At 47.8% G+C, this 16,651-nt stretch overlaps 1 protein-coding gene across 6 annotated transcripts in view; it reads left to right on the plus strand.

Annotated features, from left to right (window-relative positions):
* Positions 1–16,651, plus strand: part of TRAF3IP1 (TRAF3 interacting protein 1) — a 61,774-nt gene that overhangs the window by 19,618 nt on the left and 25,505 nt on the right. For 4 of the 6 annotated variants that reach the window (XM_047846543.1, XM_047846546.1, XM_047846547.1 and 1 more), the window contains 5 exons: positions 612–675; positions 1,083–1,166; positions 2,260–2,383; positions 2,584–2,620; positions 7,367–7,443. In XM_047846543.1, the coding sequence (XP_047702499.1) occupies positions 612–675; positions 1,083–1,166; positions 2,260–2,383; positions 2,584–2,620; positions 7,367–7,443 (386 nt within the window). The remainder of the gene's footprint in view (positions 1–611; positions 676–1,082; positions 1,167–2,259; positions 2,384–2,583; positions 2,621–7,366; positions 7,444–16,651) is intronic. The other 2 variants (XM_047846544.1, XM_047846549.1) reach the window with 1 other exon arrangement.

Consider the following 16,651-nt stretch of genomic DNA (forward strand, 5'->3'; position numbering starts at 1 on the left):
TTAATTGCCTTAATAGAGTTTGTTACTTACCTATTAAGTCCTTTCACCAAAATGAAGAAGCTTTATTCAGATTACAAAAACAATTTGGTCCATACCCAAAGTAGAATCTGTTTAAATGCAGAAAAATATGAAGAAGGAGATGAAAAGCACTGTTTCTCATGGAAATGACTGTCCTTCTAGGACCCCTGTCGTGTGTGTGTGTGTGTGTGTGTGTGTGTGTGACGAGACACACTCGTTACTGTTACATGTTGGAGTGATGACGTTTTGTGCAGGGGGTCCGGTGTGCGGCTGGAGTTACCCACCGCCCGTCACTAATACATGGTGGCAGGTGACCCTCTTGACACCGCGGATTACACACGTCCATCCTTCTCAGGTTGTAGCTGACCGGATCCACCCACCTTTTCAAAGAAACAGAATCGGTTTGTACTTCCAGGGTTCGCACGCCGTCTCCCAGATCTTCACCACCTCTAGAAACGACTGTTCTGTCTTCATTAAAATGATAGACGAATAAAGCTCGTTTGCATTGCACTTACCCGATGGCTGTCTTTTCAAGCACTTACCTATTTGTGTTTCTTCCTTTGTGAATTGCTGATGCGACTGTCACGCTTCAGAAGAAGTCGGACCTTCTGTCCAGGAGAAATCCGAGCTGCCGAGCGAGCTTCCGGCCAACATCAGGTCTGCGGCCAACGTGCTCTCTCTTTGCACCTTCTGCCGTTTGTCCGGTGCTCGAGCTTAATTATGAGGAAATGCCTGTACAAAGAACGCAAAAACCGTTTGCTTAATTTTCACATGCTGGGTATAAGTAGCTACACATAGGGCATTTTAAAGATTTAGGGAAATTCATAATTATGGTAATGTTTTGGTTACTTTTTGGATCTTAAATTTAATGAAAATATAGGATTAAGAGACGGATACTTTCAACTTGTCAGGTTACTGGAATGTTCTTAATGCTCTGCAGACTGCGTCCTGACCAGTTGACGGTGGGACATTAGCGATGACATTGACCTGGGTTTTCTGTCGTCCCCTTTGAAATGTGCAAGTGTGTCACATTCCCTCTCTGGTTTTCCAATATCTGGGTTTAGAAAGCCACCTCGGCCTGGGAGTGCGAGACCAGCGCCTCCCCGGGTGAAGCGTCAAGACGGGGCGGAGGCGCTCACGGCGGACAGGTGAGGCCTCTGCTGCGAGGCGGGGTGAGGGTGGAGAGGGCTTCCTGATGGGGGAGTGTGTGTGGGAGGGGTTCGGGGCACGCCGGGGGCGGTGGGGGGGAGCACGGGGCAAAGCGAGGCTGGGCCCCGCCGGGGGCAGGATGATGCTTTTGAGGGCTGAAGGGCCTGGTGCCGGAGAAACGTGTACCGTTTCAAGAGCTCACGCCCAAGCACAGGTTCCCTCCTGACCTTGTACAAGGTCCCCGAAGCCAGGAAGAGGGTGTGCACGTGTGCATGCGAGCCTGCATGTGTGTGCGTGCACTTGGCTGTGCTGTGATCGTGGGGGAGGGAGTTACGGGCACTCGGTGAAGCGTGGTTGTGTTAGGCGGGTCGGGAGGAGGAGAAGGCAGGTGGGAGCCGCGGTGCATTTGGTCTGGAGGCTTGTGGTCCAGGCACAGGTGCAGCAGAAGTTAGTGTGCGAGCAGAGGAGAGCTGACAGCGGCCTGCAGTGGGGTGGCAGCGGGCGGGGCAGTTCCTGAGAGTGGCCACGGGAGGCCTGAGAGAGCCCTAGGACGGAAGCGGTCACCTGGGGGGACAGGGCCAGGCCTGCGGGCTGGGCAGCTGGGTGTTAGGCTGACTCAGACCGGTGGTAGGACTCGGGGGAGAGGAGGTGCTGGGCAGGGAGCAGGACCCAGAAAAGTGGGACCGGGGGAGGCTGCTGTGTTCTGGGAGAGACCCAGAAGCAGGGGTCTGTGGCCACATTGCCACCCCTGCCCTGGTGTTGCAACTTGGAAGAATAGGGCCCTCCGGGTGAGAGGCTGCAGGCGGAGGACTGGTGTCCAGAGAGTGCGGCCAGGGGAGGGGCAAGGCTCTGGGTGGGGGAGGCCCTGGGGGCCCCTGTGAGATAGGGGCACAGGGAGGGGGCTGGGTGAGGACCAGAGGCCAACATTAGTGGGGGCACAGAGGGCAGGACTCACAGGGACCCAGGCCTACATTCTGTGATGTTCTGGAGGTGGTTGGTGGTTGACCTCCTCCCTTGGAGCCCGGGGTGCATGGGATTGATGCAGACGTGTGGCCAGCACATTCCTGTGTGATGTGATTTCTGGTGCTCCAGGACAGGGAGTGGCAAAGCCGTGGCCAGTGTAATTGTAGACGCACAGAACTCCGACGGTGAGGAAGACGACCAGTTTGTGGTGGAGGCCGCCCCACAGCTCCCTGAGATGTCCGAACTTGAAGTGGTGAGTTAGCGGGAGCGTGTTTCTGTAGTTGCACTTGGACGACGCTGGAATCCATGCTCCCGCATTCAGGTTCCGGAGACGAACGTTCCTCTAACCTTTTGGTTAGATGTCCGCCTTCTTTAATTCTGTCGTTGCTTTGGGGACATCCGCAGAGGCAGGATTTCGAGAATCAGCTTTTTCCTCCTTCCTTTCCTGCCCAGGTGCCAGCGGTAGACATGGAGGAAGAGGAGAAACACGGTGAGTGTGGGGTGCGCACAGCTGTGCGCGGGAGGGGTCCCGTGCCCTTGAGCTCTGAGCGCCCCGTGTCGGCCAGGGTTCAGAGGAGCATCAGTGAGACACCGCAGCACGGATGGGCTCCTCCTCGGTTGGTGGCTCGTACTCCCGGATTCGAGGGGCGCAGCGCCCCGGGACCCCGGGACTCGGTCAGTAGCTTCCAGCGTGGCGTGGGGTTAGGGTAGAGGTTCGACCTCTGGGGTTGTTTCCAAATCGACAATATTTGTAATATTTGTTCTCTTCCCAAATGTCTTTGATTTCAAACAGTTGCAAAAGCAGGAAGAGTCTCCTAATGAACCCCCTTGTACCTATCACATGGCTTCAGCCGTGATCGGCTCATCTCGTTTTCTCTAAGCCTCTGCCTGCTGCAGACCCCATTCCCCCACGCTGTTTTCTTTGTTTGGTTTTTAAGTCTTTATTTATATTCCACTTGGTCAACATATATTGTAATATCAGCATCAGGAGTAGCATTCGGTGGGGCACCTGGGTGGCTCAGTCACTTGAGTGTCCGATTTTGGCTCAGGTCATGATCTCGCAGTTCGTGGGTTCGAGCCCCGCATCGGGCTGTGTGCTGACAGCTCAGAGCCCGGAGCCTGCTTCGGATTCTGTGTCTCCCTCTCTCTCTCTCTCTGCCCCTCCCCTGCTCATGCTCTGTCTCTCTCTCTTTCAAAAAAAAACACTAAAAAACAATTCTTCAAAAGGAGTAGTAGCATTCAGTGGTTCATCCCTTGCATAAAGACCCAGTGCTCAATCCTGACAAGCGCCCTCCTCAATGCCCATCACCTTTTGACCCATCCCCCACCCGCCTTCCTCCATCACCCTCAGTTTGTTCTCTTTCGTTAAGAGTCATGGCTTGTTTCCCTCTTTTTTCCCCCTCCCATGTTTGTTTTGTTTCTTAAATTCCATGTATGAGTGAAATCATATATTTGTTTTTCTCTGATTTATTTCACTTAGCATAATATACTCTAGTTCCATCCATGTTGTTACAAATGGCAAGATTACCTTCTTTTTGATGGCTGAGTAGTATTCCAGTGTGTGTGTGTGTGTGTGTGTGTGTGTGTGTGTGTGTGTACCACATCTTCTTTATCCATTCGTTAGTCGATGGACATTTGGGTTCTCTCCATAGTTTGGCTATTGTTGATAGTGCTGCTATAAATATTGGGGTGCATGTGCCCCATCAATTCTGTATGTTTCTATCCTTTGGGTGAATACCTATTCATATTTATCCAAATTACCCAATTGCTGGGTCATAGGGTAGTTCTATTTTTAACTTTTTGAGGAACCTCCATATTGTTTTCCAGAGTGGCTACACCAGTTTGCACTCCCACCAACAGTGCAAAAGAGTTCCCCTCTCTCCGCATCCCTGCCGACACCTGTTGTTTCTTATGTTAATTTTAGCCACTCTGATAGGTGTGAGGTGGTATCTCAGTGTGGCTTTGATTTGTGTTTCCCTGATGATGAGTGACGTTGAACATCTTTTCATGTGTCTGTTGGCCATCTGGATGTCTTCTTGGGAAAAGTATCTATTCATGTCTTCTGCCCATTTCTTCACTGGATTATTTGTTTTTTGGGTGTTGAGTTTGATAAGTTCCTATAGATTTTGAATACTAACCTTTTATCCAATATGTTGTTTGCAAAGATCCTCTCCTATTCCTTTGGCTGCTTTTAGTTTTGTTGGTTGTTCCCTTTGGTGTGCAGAAGCTTTTTGTCTTGATGAAGCCCCAGTGGTTCATGCTTGCTTTTGTTTCTTTGGCCTCCGGCCATGTGTCTAGTAAGAAGTTGCTGTGGCTGAGGTCAAAGGGGTTGCTGTCTTTGTTCTCCTCTAGGATTTTGATGGTTTCCTGTCTCCCCCAGATTGTTTTCAAGTCCTGGAGAAGATCATTTCTTCTGTTAACATGTCACGTGTCCCTCTAAAAGAGAAGGGCTCTTTAAAAACATATATATAACTATAATTCTACTGTGGTAACAAGACAATTTCTTAATGTCATCAAATACTGTTTTCCTAGTTGTTTTGTATATTTTTTCTATTTTGAGTCAGAATCCAAATAAGGTCCCTGCATTGCAGCTGATTGATGTTAACTCTTAGGTCTCTCTTAACCTCCCTCCCCTTTTCCCTCATAACGTATTTGTTGAAGAAGCTGGTTGGTTGTCCGTAAGAGTTTCCCACAGTTGGGTGTTGCCTGTGATATGCTTGTGGTTTTTCACATGCTCTTCTGTGCTTGCAACTTGGTTCCAGAGACCCAATCAGGTGCCAGAATACTTAGTAGGTGGTGGTGCTTCTTCCTGACGTCTGCATGTCTCTCTGCTTGTGATGTTAGCCTGGTGGCAGGAACCTGCCCTTCCTCAAGGTTAGCCGGAGGACGCCATTGTGCACAGCTTTGCCTCCCCAGCCGTGGCCCCAGGGCTCAGTCTCTATGGGAGAGGTGGGCGGCATGATTCATGCTCTCCCTTTGTTGATGGGTTTTCCTGAGTTTGTTTCCTGTCGCCATCCAAGCTGACTGTTGAGGGTTGGTGTTGATACCTGTATGAAATCACAGGTTTCCTTTTAATACACGTAATGTGCTTCATTTCAAGCCAAGTCAGTCTTTCTCATCAGTGTTCTGACTGTCCAGTGTTGACTCAGTGGAGCCTGTTCGAGTGGCTGTCTGGGACCTTTTGACACATCCCGGGAGACTTTGCAGCTTCCTCGTCTTCTGATATGGGGAAGATGTTTCATGCTCGCTCTGCGTGTTTCCCGCCCCATATCTGGAACCTTCCGTCTCTCCACGGAGCCTGGCTGCATGTTTCCTCTGGATTGGTCATTGTGTCTAGGGGTTTTCTTACCTTTTTTAAGACGAGAAAAATATATCCAAGTTCACATTGGCATTTCTAATGCAGCTTTACTCTTTAGAGTTTTTCTTAAATCTTTGATTTTATACATGCATATCTGTCTCATGCCCCGCATCCTGGCTCCTAGCGCCATCGGCCGTCTGTTTGCTGTCCCCTACGGCACGCACAGCACTTGGAGAACACCACCACCAGTAATGAGCCGCAGCAGATGACTGAAAACACTAGGAGTTTTCTTGGTAGGTCTGTCTGTTCTCAGGGTGCGTCCCACTGGGGACAGACAACCAGTTAACGGAACAGTTCTTTGTTAGGCTACGCTTGCCACTTTGATGTTAAGTTTCTTAGTTTCATTTTGGTTTCAGTTTTTAGGCATTGAAAAATTGGATTTAATTTTGTTTTATGTATGTAAAGTAGTCACTTGTTTCCAAGGTCAAATGTACCAAGCAAGATAGATTCAGAGATTCGGGGCTTCTGCCCTGTCCTCTCCCTCCCCCTGTAGGAAACAGTGAGAAATACGGCTTATACTTTCCTTTAAAAAGTATACGTGAATACGTGTCTGTGTGTGTGTGTGTGTGTGTGTGTGTGTGTGTGTCTGTTCACCAGGATCTATGCTTCTCCATCTGGCTTTTGTCACTGGGCAGCGTGTGCTGGCATTTGCTCTGCAGCGGTGCGGGGAAGTGGCTTCACCCCTGCTCCCAGCCCCGGCCTCCCTCACTGACCAGGTGCTTGGGGTTTACTCAGCCAATTTCATGTTGATGTACATTTGGGTGAGATGGTGTTTTAAAGAAAATGGTGTTTTTTTTTATGGTATTTACCCCATGGGTAATTCTTTTTTTCTAAGGAAGCTGAAGATTCTTGACTTAATATAAAAGGAGTATCTTGTGCTTAGAACCAGCTCAGAATTGTCACACGTGTTTGCAACACTTACCTGTTTAATTTACTCTTCATTGTTTTCCATTTACAAAGTTTTGGTTTATTCACCTTTGAGGAGCTCATTTCTTTGAAACGCTGAAATTTTTTAAAATTTAAATCCAAGTTATTTAACATACCGTGTAATAATGATTTCAGGAATAGAATTTAGTGACTCATCCCTTACATACAACACCCAGTGCTCATCCCAAGAAGTGCCCTCCTCGGTGCCCCTCACCCCTTTACCCATCCCCCCTCCCACAACCCCTCCAGTAACCCTCTGTTTGTTCTCCATATTTAAGAGTCTCTTAGGCTTTGTCCCCCTCCCTGTTTTTATCTTGTTTTTGCTTCCCTTCCCTTATGTGTCTTAAAGTCCTCATGTGAGTGGAGTCATATGATGTTTGTCTTTCTCTAATTTCACTTAGCATAATACCCTCCAGTTCCATCCACGTCGTTGCAAGTAGCAAGATTTCATTCTTTTTTTTTTTTTTTTTTTTTTTCTTCACAGCTTTATTTTATTTTTTTTTTTTTCTGAAATTTATTGACAAATTGGTTTCCATACAACACCCAGTGCTGATTTCATTCTTTTTGATTGCCAAGTAATACTCCATTATATATATAAACCACATCTTCTTTATCCATTCATGCATCGATGGACGTTTGGGCTCTTTCCGTACTTTGGCTACTGTTGATACTGCTGCTGTAAACATTGGGTGCATGTTCTCCTGCGAATCCGCATTTTTGTATCCTTTGGATACCTACTAGTGAAACACTGAAATTTTATCCTTAATTTCCACCACCAGCTACTTATCAGTGGATTGCAGACTCTCTTGCACCAAATAAAGATTATTTGAAGCCGTTTTCAGTATAGAAAGAGGAAGAACAAGAAATTAGTGTCCTCCCCACCCCCTCCCCATTTAGAATGGAAGGGCTCCTCAGGGCGGACAATAACATAAAACCACTGATTCTCAACAGGAGGGCTTGTGAAAAAGATTCTGGAGACCAAGAAAGACTATGAGAAGCTTCAGCAGCCGCCCAGACCTGGAGAGAAGGTAAGGAGGGCTTTCTGCAGAGGCTGCACACACTTGGAAGGTTCCCCCCACCTCCTCGGCCGGGAGGATAGAAACTCGGGGCTCCTCCAGTGTGTCCCGGGTGGGGCCGCGGCCTCGCCTGGGGGCTCGGGAGTCAAGGCCAGAGGCCTGTTCTGCTCTGACCCCGTGGCCGTCCCCTTCCTGCCTGGTGCATCCCGTCTCCCTGCTTGCAGGGTCGGGAGGCTGGCCGCCTGGCCCTGGCCGATGGCAGGAGAAGAGCCTGGGCAGCTTCCGGTCTGGCTTTTCAGTCTACCTGCTGTTAGTATGTGCCCTCCAGCGGTCTTGCTTACCGGTGTGGGACGTCCTTTTGTCGGGACCCATGGGCTTCCTGCCAGCTGCCACCCCTGGGCGTGTGACGCTGGGGTGCCTGCTTGCAGGCCAGGTGCCTCCAACGTCACGGCTAGGTTTTCTGTTACAGCCACTTTAACAAATAAGAGTATATCTTCACTTACTGGTTTTTTAACAGAAAGATGTTTTTTGGATAGTTTTGCTGGCAGCCAATAATTCCAATAAGTTTTACACACACACATGCACACGTGGATAATTCTGCCTAAAACGTCCTAGTTTGTCATGAAGATGTGGCCCGAAGCCGCCAGTGAGAAGACTGGTGAGAGTGACGTTCGAAGGGCGCCTGTAGTGTCACGGGGAGGGGGAGGGGCGGGGGGGGGGTAATGCTGCTGAGGCCTCGCTGGACAGCCCCCGCCGCGCTGGCTCCTCTGCGGCCTGTTGTCTGTTGCTGTGGAATTTTAATGTGTCCTGCTCCCGTTCAGGCCTGCGGAGCTGGCCTGGTGTCCCTGGCCGTGTTCCTGGCACTTGAATGTGTCCCTCCAGGCTGTTCCTGGAGGTAACCTTTGAGGCTTCACTTGGTTTAAATTTTATGGCCTTGCTTTTTATGCAAAGCACAGAGGTCTGTGCTTCAGACTTCCTCGGAAAAGTCCACTTCAGAGTAGGTATTTTGACTTTAGAAGATACAAGGAAAAAAACGTCCTTGTTTGGTGAACAATTTGCTGCTTTAAAAAAAGTACAGTTAGTATGGGGGTGCCTGGGTGACTCAGGTGGTAGAGTATACAATTCTTGATTTCGGCTCAGGTCCTGATCTCATGGTTGTGGGATCGAGCCCCTGTTGGGCTCCGCGCTGGGCGTGAAGCCTGCTTGGGATTCTTGCTCTGCCCTGCCCCTGCTCCTGTGTGCACAGGAGTGCTCGCTCGCTCTCTCTCAGAAAAATAAAAAGGTACAATTTATTTTTTTTCTCATTATCTTTAACATTTATTTTTGAAAGAGTGCAAGTGGGGGAAGGGCAGAGAGAGAGGGAGACACAAGATCGGAAGCAGGCTCCAGGCTCCGAGCTGTCAGCGCAGAATCTGACGCGGGGCTTGAACTGAAGAACTGCAAGATCATGACCTGAGCTGAAGTCGGTTGCTCAACCCACTGAGCCACCCAGGCACCCCAAAAAAGTACGGTTTAGTAAGTGTTTCAAGGTCTGCGTATTACAGGCAGGGGAAACGCATGCTGCTGTGTTTTCTTTAGTGTGTTGGTAAATATCAGGTTTACATTTCACCGACTGGTCTTCTAAAAACCTCTTAGAGTTTTTTAAATAAAAGAAATTAAAACACACCGGAAAAGCTGATGTCTTAAGCTGATGTCTTTTCTGCCTCCGCCCCAGGCCCATTGTCCCCAGGGCAGTCACAGGGAAGAGCTGGTGTGAGCCTTACTTTATAAGCAGTTCCTACTGCTTCGGGGGTTTTCGGTGCTTCCCCCCGGTGCTGGTACGTTTGCTGGTCGCTTTCTTCAGGCCGCAGTGTGCTTCTGAGACCTTCCCCGTTTGGATACCTGTGGATCTAGCTTGTTCCTCTTAACTGGTAACTAGTATTCCGTGGTTTATTAATTCCTTTATTGACGGATGTCGTGTTGACTCCGCCTTCCACTGTTGTGAACACACCTCCACGTCTCCAGGCAGATGGGAGCCAGTGTCTCCGGAACAGTAGTCAGCAAACATTTTCTGCAAAGGGCCACGCGGTAAATATTTTAGGCTTACGGGCCATACAATCTATTGCAGCTTCTCAGCTCTGCTGATAGCCTGAAAGCAGCCCTGGGGAGGACAACAGGAGACGGGAGGCGTGGCCGTGTTCCAATAAAACTTTATTCACAGCAGCGGGACCCAGCCTGGGGCTGGGGTTTGCGACCTTCTTTAGCGTCTGTGCCCAGACCCAGAGCTCCTGAGCGTGCACAGAGCTTTGATTTCACCCCATACCGCCAAATCATTCCCCGACTGGCTGCACTGATTTACTCTCCCAGTGGAGTGAGACTCTGTTTCCACACGTCTGTGCCATCCACAATCAGGACAGTGAACGTGTGCGTCGCCCTCCACAGTGGCCTGTGCCCTTCGGACTCCCTTCCGGCCACCTCTCCCCACGCCCCGCTCCCGCCAGGACGCGCCAGCTGCTCCTCTGCTCCTGGTCACTCTTGTTTGTTTCCCAGAATCGCAGATGGTGGAGTGTGTGCTCCTTTTTGGTCTGGCTTCTTTTCAGTCATCGTGTTACTTTGAGATGTATCCATTTTTCAGCATGTGTCCTTTGGCTTGCTGAGTCGTAAGCGTGTTGTAAGATACACCCACTGCAGTTGTATGGATTTATCATCCTCTGTAGTGGGTGTAGCCATTTGTCAGTCGATGAGCCGTCGGGTTGTTTCCAGTTTCGGCCAGTTACACTCCCTTCCGAGCCCTTGTGGGGACAAACACTTTCGTTCCTTCGGGTGAACACCTAAGAGTAAGATTGCTGGCTCACGTGGTAAATGTATATTTATCTTTTCGGGAAACCGCCGGGCTCTTTTCCAAAGTGGTTGTACCATTTACATTTCCACCACAGCAGAGGAGAATTCCAGCTTCCCCACGTCGTCGTCAGCACTCGGAACGGTCAGTCTTTCTAATTTTTTGTGTTTTAATTTGCGTTTCCTCAACGGCTGATGATTATTCTCTCTTCACTGCTGGTTCCCCCTCTTGCTCTTTTCTTCCTATTGAAGTCTTAGTGTTGCTAGCTTTTCTATTCTCTTGAACGAATCCTTTTTGCTTTGCCAAGTCAATTTCTTGAGTGAGTATATTCCGTTTTCCTATTTCCTTTTTGAGTCTCTTTGGGTAATTCATACTTGAATCAGTTAGGATTAGGTTCACCTATGAGTGAAGGAGAGATCGAAAACATTAGTGGCTTAAATGACGTGGGAAGTGCTTTAGCTCCTGAGTCAGAGTCTGGAGGTGGCGCCTGTGTGACCCCCGTGCCTCAGGGCACCTCATGGGCCAAGGTAGCTGTCCCAGGTCCATCCAGGACTGCCTGCCAGCCAACAGGAAGGGGAGAAGGAGAAAAGCATGCCCCTTTCCTTCCAGACTCTTTCTTGGAAGCTGTGCCTACTGCTTCCACTTCCGCGATAGTGGCCAGATCTTTGTCACTAAGGGGCCGTGAAGTGAGATCTTCATTCCAGAAGTCAGCGTGCTCAGTTAAAAATCAAGGTTTTCACATAGACGAGAATTTGCCAAAATTCCTCACTGCCTGGAGTGCTCAGAAGATGATATTTGCAAGGCACATGGGTGAGTGGAGGAGGCTGGCTGCCTGGCTAGGGCCCGAGGGTTTCTGGAACCAGCATCTCCCACATGCGGGCTGCACATGGGGCAAAGAAGCTTTGCTGTAGAGGCGAGAGCGGAAATCGGCGTCCCCTGGCTGTGCCTTCTCCAGCCTTTCTCCAGGCAACTGTTGCGTCCACGTTTTCCAAAGTCGTGACATAAACATGTTTCAGCTGTGCCTTTGTGATTTTAAAAATACGCCTATAGTTACAGTTTTCCTTTTCTTCCCAAAATTTTGTGTCTTTTTACCTTGAGACTTTAAAGAAACAGTTGAAATAGGCACCCTCTAGCAAAGGATCAACTTTTGGTTTTGTAGATAGGCACTTTTGTTTTCATTTCATTGGTTTCAATTCTTTATTTTTCCTTTTAATTTCCTTGGTTATTTATGTTTTTAGTCCTTGTGTAAAATACTTAGCTCTTTTATTTTTAGCCTTTATATTTTATTTTATTTTATTTTATTTTATTTTATTTTATTTTATTTTATTTATTTATTTATTTTTTTTTGAGAGAGAGAGAGAGAGAGAGAGCATGAGTCGGGGAGAGGGGCAGAGGGAGAGGGAGACCGAATTGGAAGCAGGCTCCACGCTCAGTGCAGAGCCTGCCTCGGGGCTCAACCCCACGACCCTGGGATCATGACCTGAGCTGAAATCGAGAGTCGGACGCTCAACCGAGTGAGCCACCCAGGTGCCTGAGTCTTTGCCATTTTTAAAAATTAATTAATTAATCTACCTATTTTAAGTTTATTTATTTATTTTGAGAGAGAGAGAGAGAGAACACAAGAGTACAAGAGCAGGGTTGGGGCAGAGAGAGAGGGAGAGAGAATCCCAAGCAGGCTTCATTCTGTCAGTGTGTAGCCCAGTGTAGGGCTTGAGCTCGTGAATCGCGAGATCATAACCTGAGCCAAAGGCGGGCACTTAAGCAACTGAGCCACCCCGGCGCCCCCTGAGTTCTTGTCATTTTAAACAGATATATTTAAGGCCGTACATTTCTCTTTAAGCATGGTTTATCTTTGAATTTTTAATATGAATATTAAAAGTTCCTTGAACTTTAAGATGAAATACTTTATTTCTTTTTATCATGTGGGTTATTAAGGAGTCTGTTCCATAGCTTTGAAACATACGGGTTTTTAAAAAGTCTTTTTACTGGCGATTTCTAATACAATTTCACGTTCAAAGAATATGGTCTATATAATATCGATTATTTGGAGTCGAGCTTTCTCTGAGGCCTAGTCTGAGGGCAGTTTTCACAGGTGTTCCGGAAAGCTCGCAAGGTGTGTGTACCTTCTGTACTTCGGATCCAGACTCCAACGCGCCTGGTTTGCTGAGAGGCGGCTGTAAGAATCTCTTCGAGCTGCGTCGGCCGCGTCTGCCTGTTGCCGTTACTGGTTTATACGTACCCGTCGTAATAGTAATTGCTTGCCTTCTCTCTCTCTCTCACTTAAAAATCAAATGGTAGATGTTTCCTCTGCTTTTCACATAAATTGTAGTTGCCTTTAGTCTCGGTACTTTGTATTTTCTTTGGAGGCAGCGTGTGTTTTCAGCATGCCTGTAGCCCAGCTGTCTCTCCAGCCGGTCTTTGAAGTTGTGTTGGAAGAAAAGCTATTTCTTATTGCACTAATGGACTTGAATAACACATTATAGAATAAATATGTGAATCAGGCCGCTTTGGGCATTTTCTTCATTGTCCTGACCAACTTGCTCTCTTTTCAAGAGGAAATATAAACTCTGCTAATAGGAAGATACTAAGCCCATGCCAGCATTTTTTTTCCTTCACATTTATGAAGGGGTTTTTGAAAAACAGCCAGAAGAGCAGTTTTATTGGTGTTTCTTATGCTTTAAAAATACTTGCTTTTTGAACGTCATAAAAAAGATGCTTGAGAGTGATAGGGGGCAATTCAGAGATGGTTCCCTCACCGGGAAGTGCTGCTCGGGGTTTCTCGGGCCTGCTTCTGTCTCCTCCTACATTCTCTTTCGGGTTTCTCCACATCGTGTCCGTTCTAATCGAATGTAAATTTTAGATCCTTTTTCTTTTCATTCAAATTATTTTTTTAAATTTATTTATTTTGAGAGTGATGGTGTGAGTGAGAGAAAGTGAGAGAGAGAGAGAGAGAGAGAGAGAGAGAGGGAGAGAGGGAGGGAGGGAGGGAGGGAGGGAGAAAGAATCCCAAGCAGGCTCCCTGCCACCAGCCCAGAGCCCAGTGTGGTGCTTGAACTCCTGATCCGTGAGATCATGACCTGAGCTGAAATCAAGAGTCAAGACACTTAACTGACTGAGCCACCCAGGCGCCCCTCATTCAAATTCTTTATTTTGAAATAGAGTATTTCTCTTAGTGGATTTCTTTTTTAGTTTATTTAAAGTTTTTGTGACTTTACTCTCTTCACCTTTTAAAAAAAATTTTTTTTAATGTTTATTTTTGAGAGAGAGAGAGACCAAGAGTGAGTGGGGGAGGGGCAGAGAGAGAGAGGGAGACACAGAATCCAAAGCAGGCTCCGAGCTGTCAGCAGAGAGCCCGATGTGGGGCTCAAACTCACGACCCGTGAAATCATGACCTGAGCCAAAGTTGGACACTTAACTGACTGAGCCACCCTCCCCTACTCTCTTCACCTTCTTTCTTGGTCACATAAAGTGTGTCTTCTGGAGGTTGTACATCTTTTCACATGTGAAGTTGGTGTGTGTGTTTAATTTGATGTGAATGTATGTATTTTACTGCCCTTCTCAGTGAAAGTTGTAATGAGGGACTAATGTAGCTATCAGCTGTCTATAGAGATTACGGACAGTCATCTGAAAGAAGCATTTCTTTGGGAATGTGTGTCTTGACTCTTGGCATGACCTTTTTTTTAATGTTTATTTTTGAGAGAGAGAGAGAGAGAGCGGGGGAGGGACAGAGAGAGAGGGAGACCAAGAATCCCAAGCAGGCTCCACACCGACCGTGCAGAGCCCGATGTGGGGCTTGAACCCATGAACTGGGTGGGGAATTGTGAGATCATGACCCGAGCCAAAGTTGGATGCTCAACCTACTGAGCCACCCAGGCGCCCCTTGAAATGACTCTTGACGGATGAAATGACCTTATCACGCACATGTTGTATTTTAGTTACAGTAAGTCGTATATAGTGAACAATTATGGGGCGCCTGGGTGGCGCAGTCGGTTGAGCGTCCGACTTCAGCCAGGTTACGATCTCGCGGTCCGTGAGTTCGAGCCCCGTGTCAGGCTCTGGGCTGATGGCTCAGAGCCTGGAGCCTGTTTCCGATTCTGTGTCTCCCTCTCTCTCTGCCCCACCCCCGTTCATGCTCTGTCTCTCTCTGTCCCAAAAATAAATAAATGTTGAAAAAAAAATTAAAAAAAAATTCCTTATTATAGTGAACAATTGTTAGCTAAATTCTTACATGAACATCAGGGATTTCTATTTTATTCCCTTAGCTTGGCGATCTGAATACATCTTTAAGTTATGTCTCATTTTGGTCACTAGGTGGTGCAGTTTCATCACAAATACTTGAACCCTGTCTGAAAAATGCTCTTCAGAATCCCCCCCTTAACTGAAATTCTGCACCTGATAAAAAGTATGTTTAGTTAGGATGTTTGTGGTCCCAATATTACTGGGAAAATAGAAATACTGTTTCCATTTAAATTGCTATGAAGGAAACAAGGGACACATACTACGATATTCTTCACTGATGAGACTTCGGTGGCCAAACAGGGAACCACTGACCCTGTCTTTAGTCAGAAAGGGTGAGTTTTTATTTCAGGAAATAAGGCCATCGCTTCATGTTCCCAAGAAGTGCAGTTTCTTCCAGTATGCAGGCTGCGCATTTTAGATTTTGGATGTAAAACTAGATTGTCACCAGCAAATTATCAACAATATCACTTAATATTTACAGACACATGCCATGGATATATCCTAGACTGTGAAAATGGTTTGGAAACCATCAAAATGTCACATGTATGTGAACTTTGTGAAGATCATTACGAGTAAATAGGCCTTCTTTGTATAAACAAAGGTCATAATGTGGATAAAGTGTCAGAGTCCTTTTCCCGAAAATACATATGTGTGACTTAAAATTGGATTGCAAAACTGTGACTAGCTGTAGCCTTAAAAACATTTCCAACTCAAATACCCATCGTCTTCTGTTTCGTACGTTCACTCAGGGAATGGTAACACAAATAAAGATTTTATTTTTACTCAAAACGTCAACTTGAAATCCGTATCATTATATTTGTCACTTTTCTAGATTTAGTCAGTTTTGGCCTGACCAGTCATTGTGGCCTCGTGTCCATCAATATCCTATTTGCTTTGTGTAAACAAGTCTTGAGTTTGACTTTCACAGCCTGAGTCTGGGGAGTTGGGGGCTCAGTGCAGGTGCCGGTGTTGACACATGGTCCCTGCAGCACGTTAATGAGGGATCGAGTTCTAGCCTCGGGAAGAAAATCAGTTGGTAAGGATTAGAATGCAGATCGAGGTCAGTCACAGTGACCATAATAGGTGGGCGAAGCTCAGCGGACCCCAGTGCGCTTGTGCGGAGAGCAGTCGGGGAGCAGTTCTAGAAGCTACGGCCGCCCAGTGAGTGTGGGCCTGCCGCGGGGGAGACTGGTGAGGCCCCGGCCCTGCTGGAGAGTTCTCTCCGGTTTGCAGAGCCGTGAAGACTTTCAGAAGTACCCAGTGAGACCTCACGAAGGTGTTAAAGGGAAAAAGACCCTTAGAGAGGAGAGGCTTACCCGCGATCGGGCTGAGCCTGGGCGAGCCGTTGGCGTGGTCTGGCTTCATTCTTGGCTGGGAGCCATGTTGCTGGGCAGGGGCCCTGGGGTCTCTGTTTGCCCGGGGGCAAGTGGGGGTTCCTCAAGTGACAGCGGTGAGGAGAGCCACGGCAGCTCTCCCCTCTTGGGTCTCGTCCCCACACGTGACCACCTCCAGTGTCACCCTGGCGTCCAGCACCCAGAGGGTCGGGGCGCCCAGCACCTGGCCCCAGGCCTTGTGCTCCAGGCCTATGTCCCATCTGTCATCTGGCTCCCGGGCACAGGGTCTTAACTCAAGAAGGCACACGGGCTCTTCGGCCACAGCAGGCGGGTCTCAGATTTCCAGGAAGCCCCGCATGTGTTAGGACACAGGCCCTGTCGTGCGTGGAGCTCTCGGCTGTAGGAGGAGCAGTTGTTTCCAGAGTTATTTTCATCCTGAAATTCCATGTTTCTTGGCTTCACTTTAGACAAATTTATTTCTTGGTGACTTTTTTCCTTATTCTTATTTTTGTCCTTTCTAAAACATACACATTTGTGCTCATTGTTTTAAGTGAGAAATGCATTTGTTTTATTTTCCGAGTTCCCATCTGTGTTGTTCCTGTCTGTTTGCTTCTGACTTGAGAAGCAGCTTCCCGTGAAGCACTCTGCTGCCCGAGGGACAGGCTTGGCGGATAAATGACCCGTTAACCCGGGCGACATGGGCTCAGAAGGGGCCGACATGGCCAACCAGTGACATGGCTTTCTCCCTTTTCTCTGGGAGATGGGTTTCAAGGCAATTTTTAGGGTAAAAAACTGAAATGCTTGACATCACAATACATACTTGGATTTC

Source organism: Prionailurus viverrinus, unplaced genomic scaffold (genome assembly GCF_022837055.1).
Source record: "Prionailurus viverrinus isolate Anna unplaced genomic scaffold, UM_Priviv_1.0 scaffold_39, whole genome shotgun sequence".
Lineage (NCBI taxonomy): Eukaryota > Metazoa > Chordata > Mammalia > Carnivora > Felidae > Prionailurus > Prionailurus viverrinus.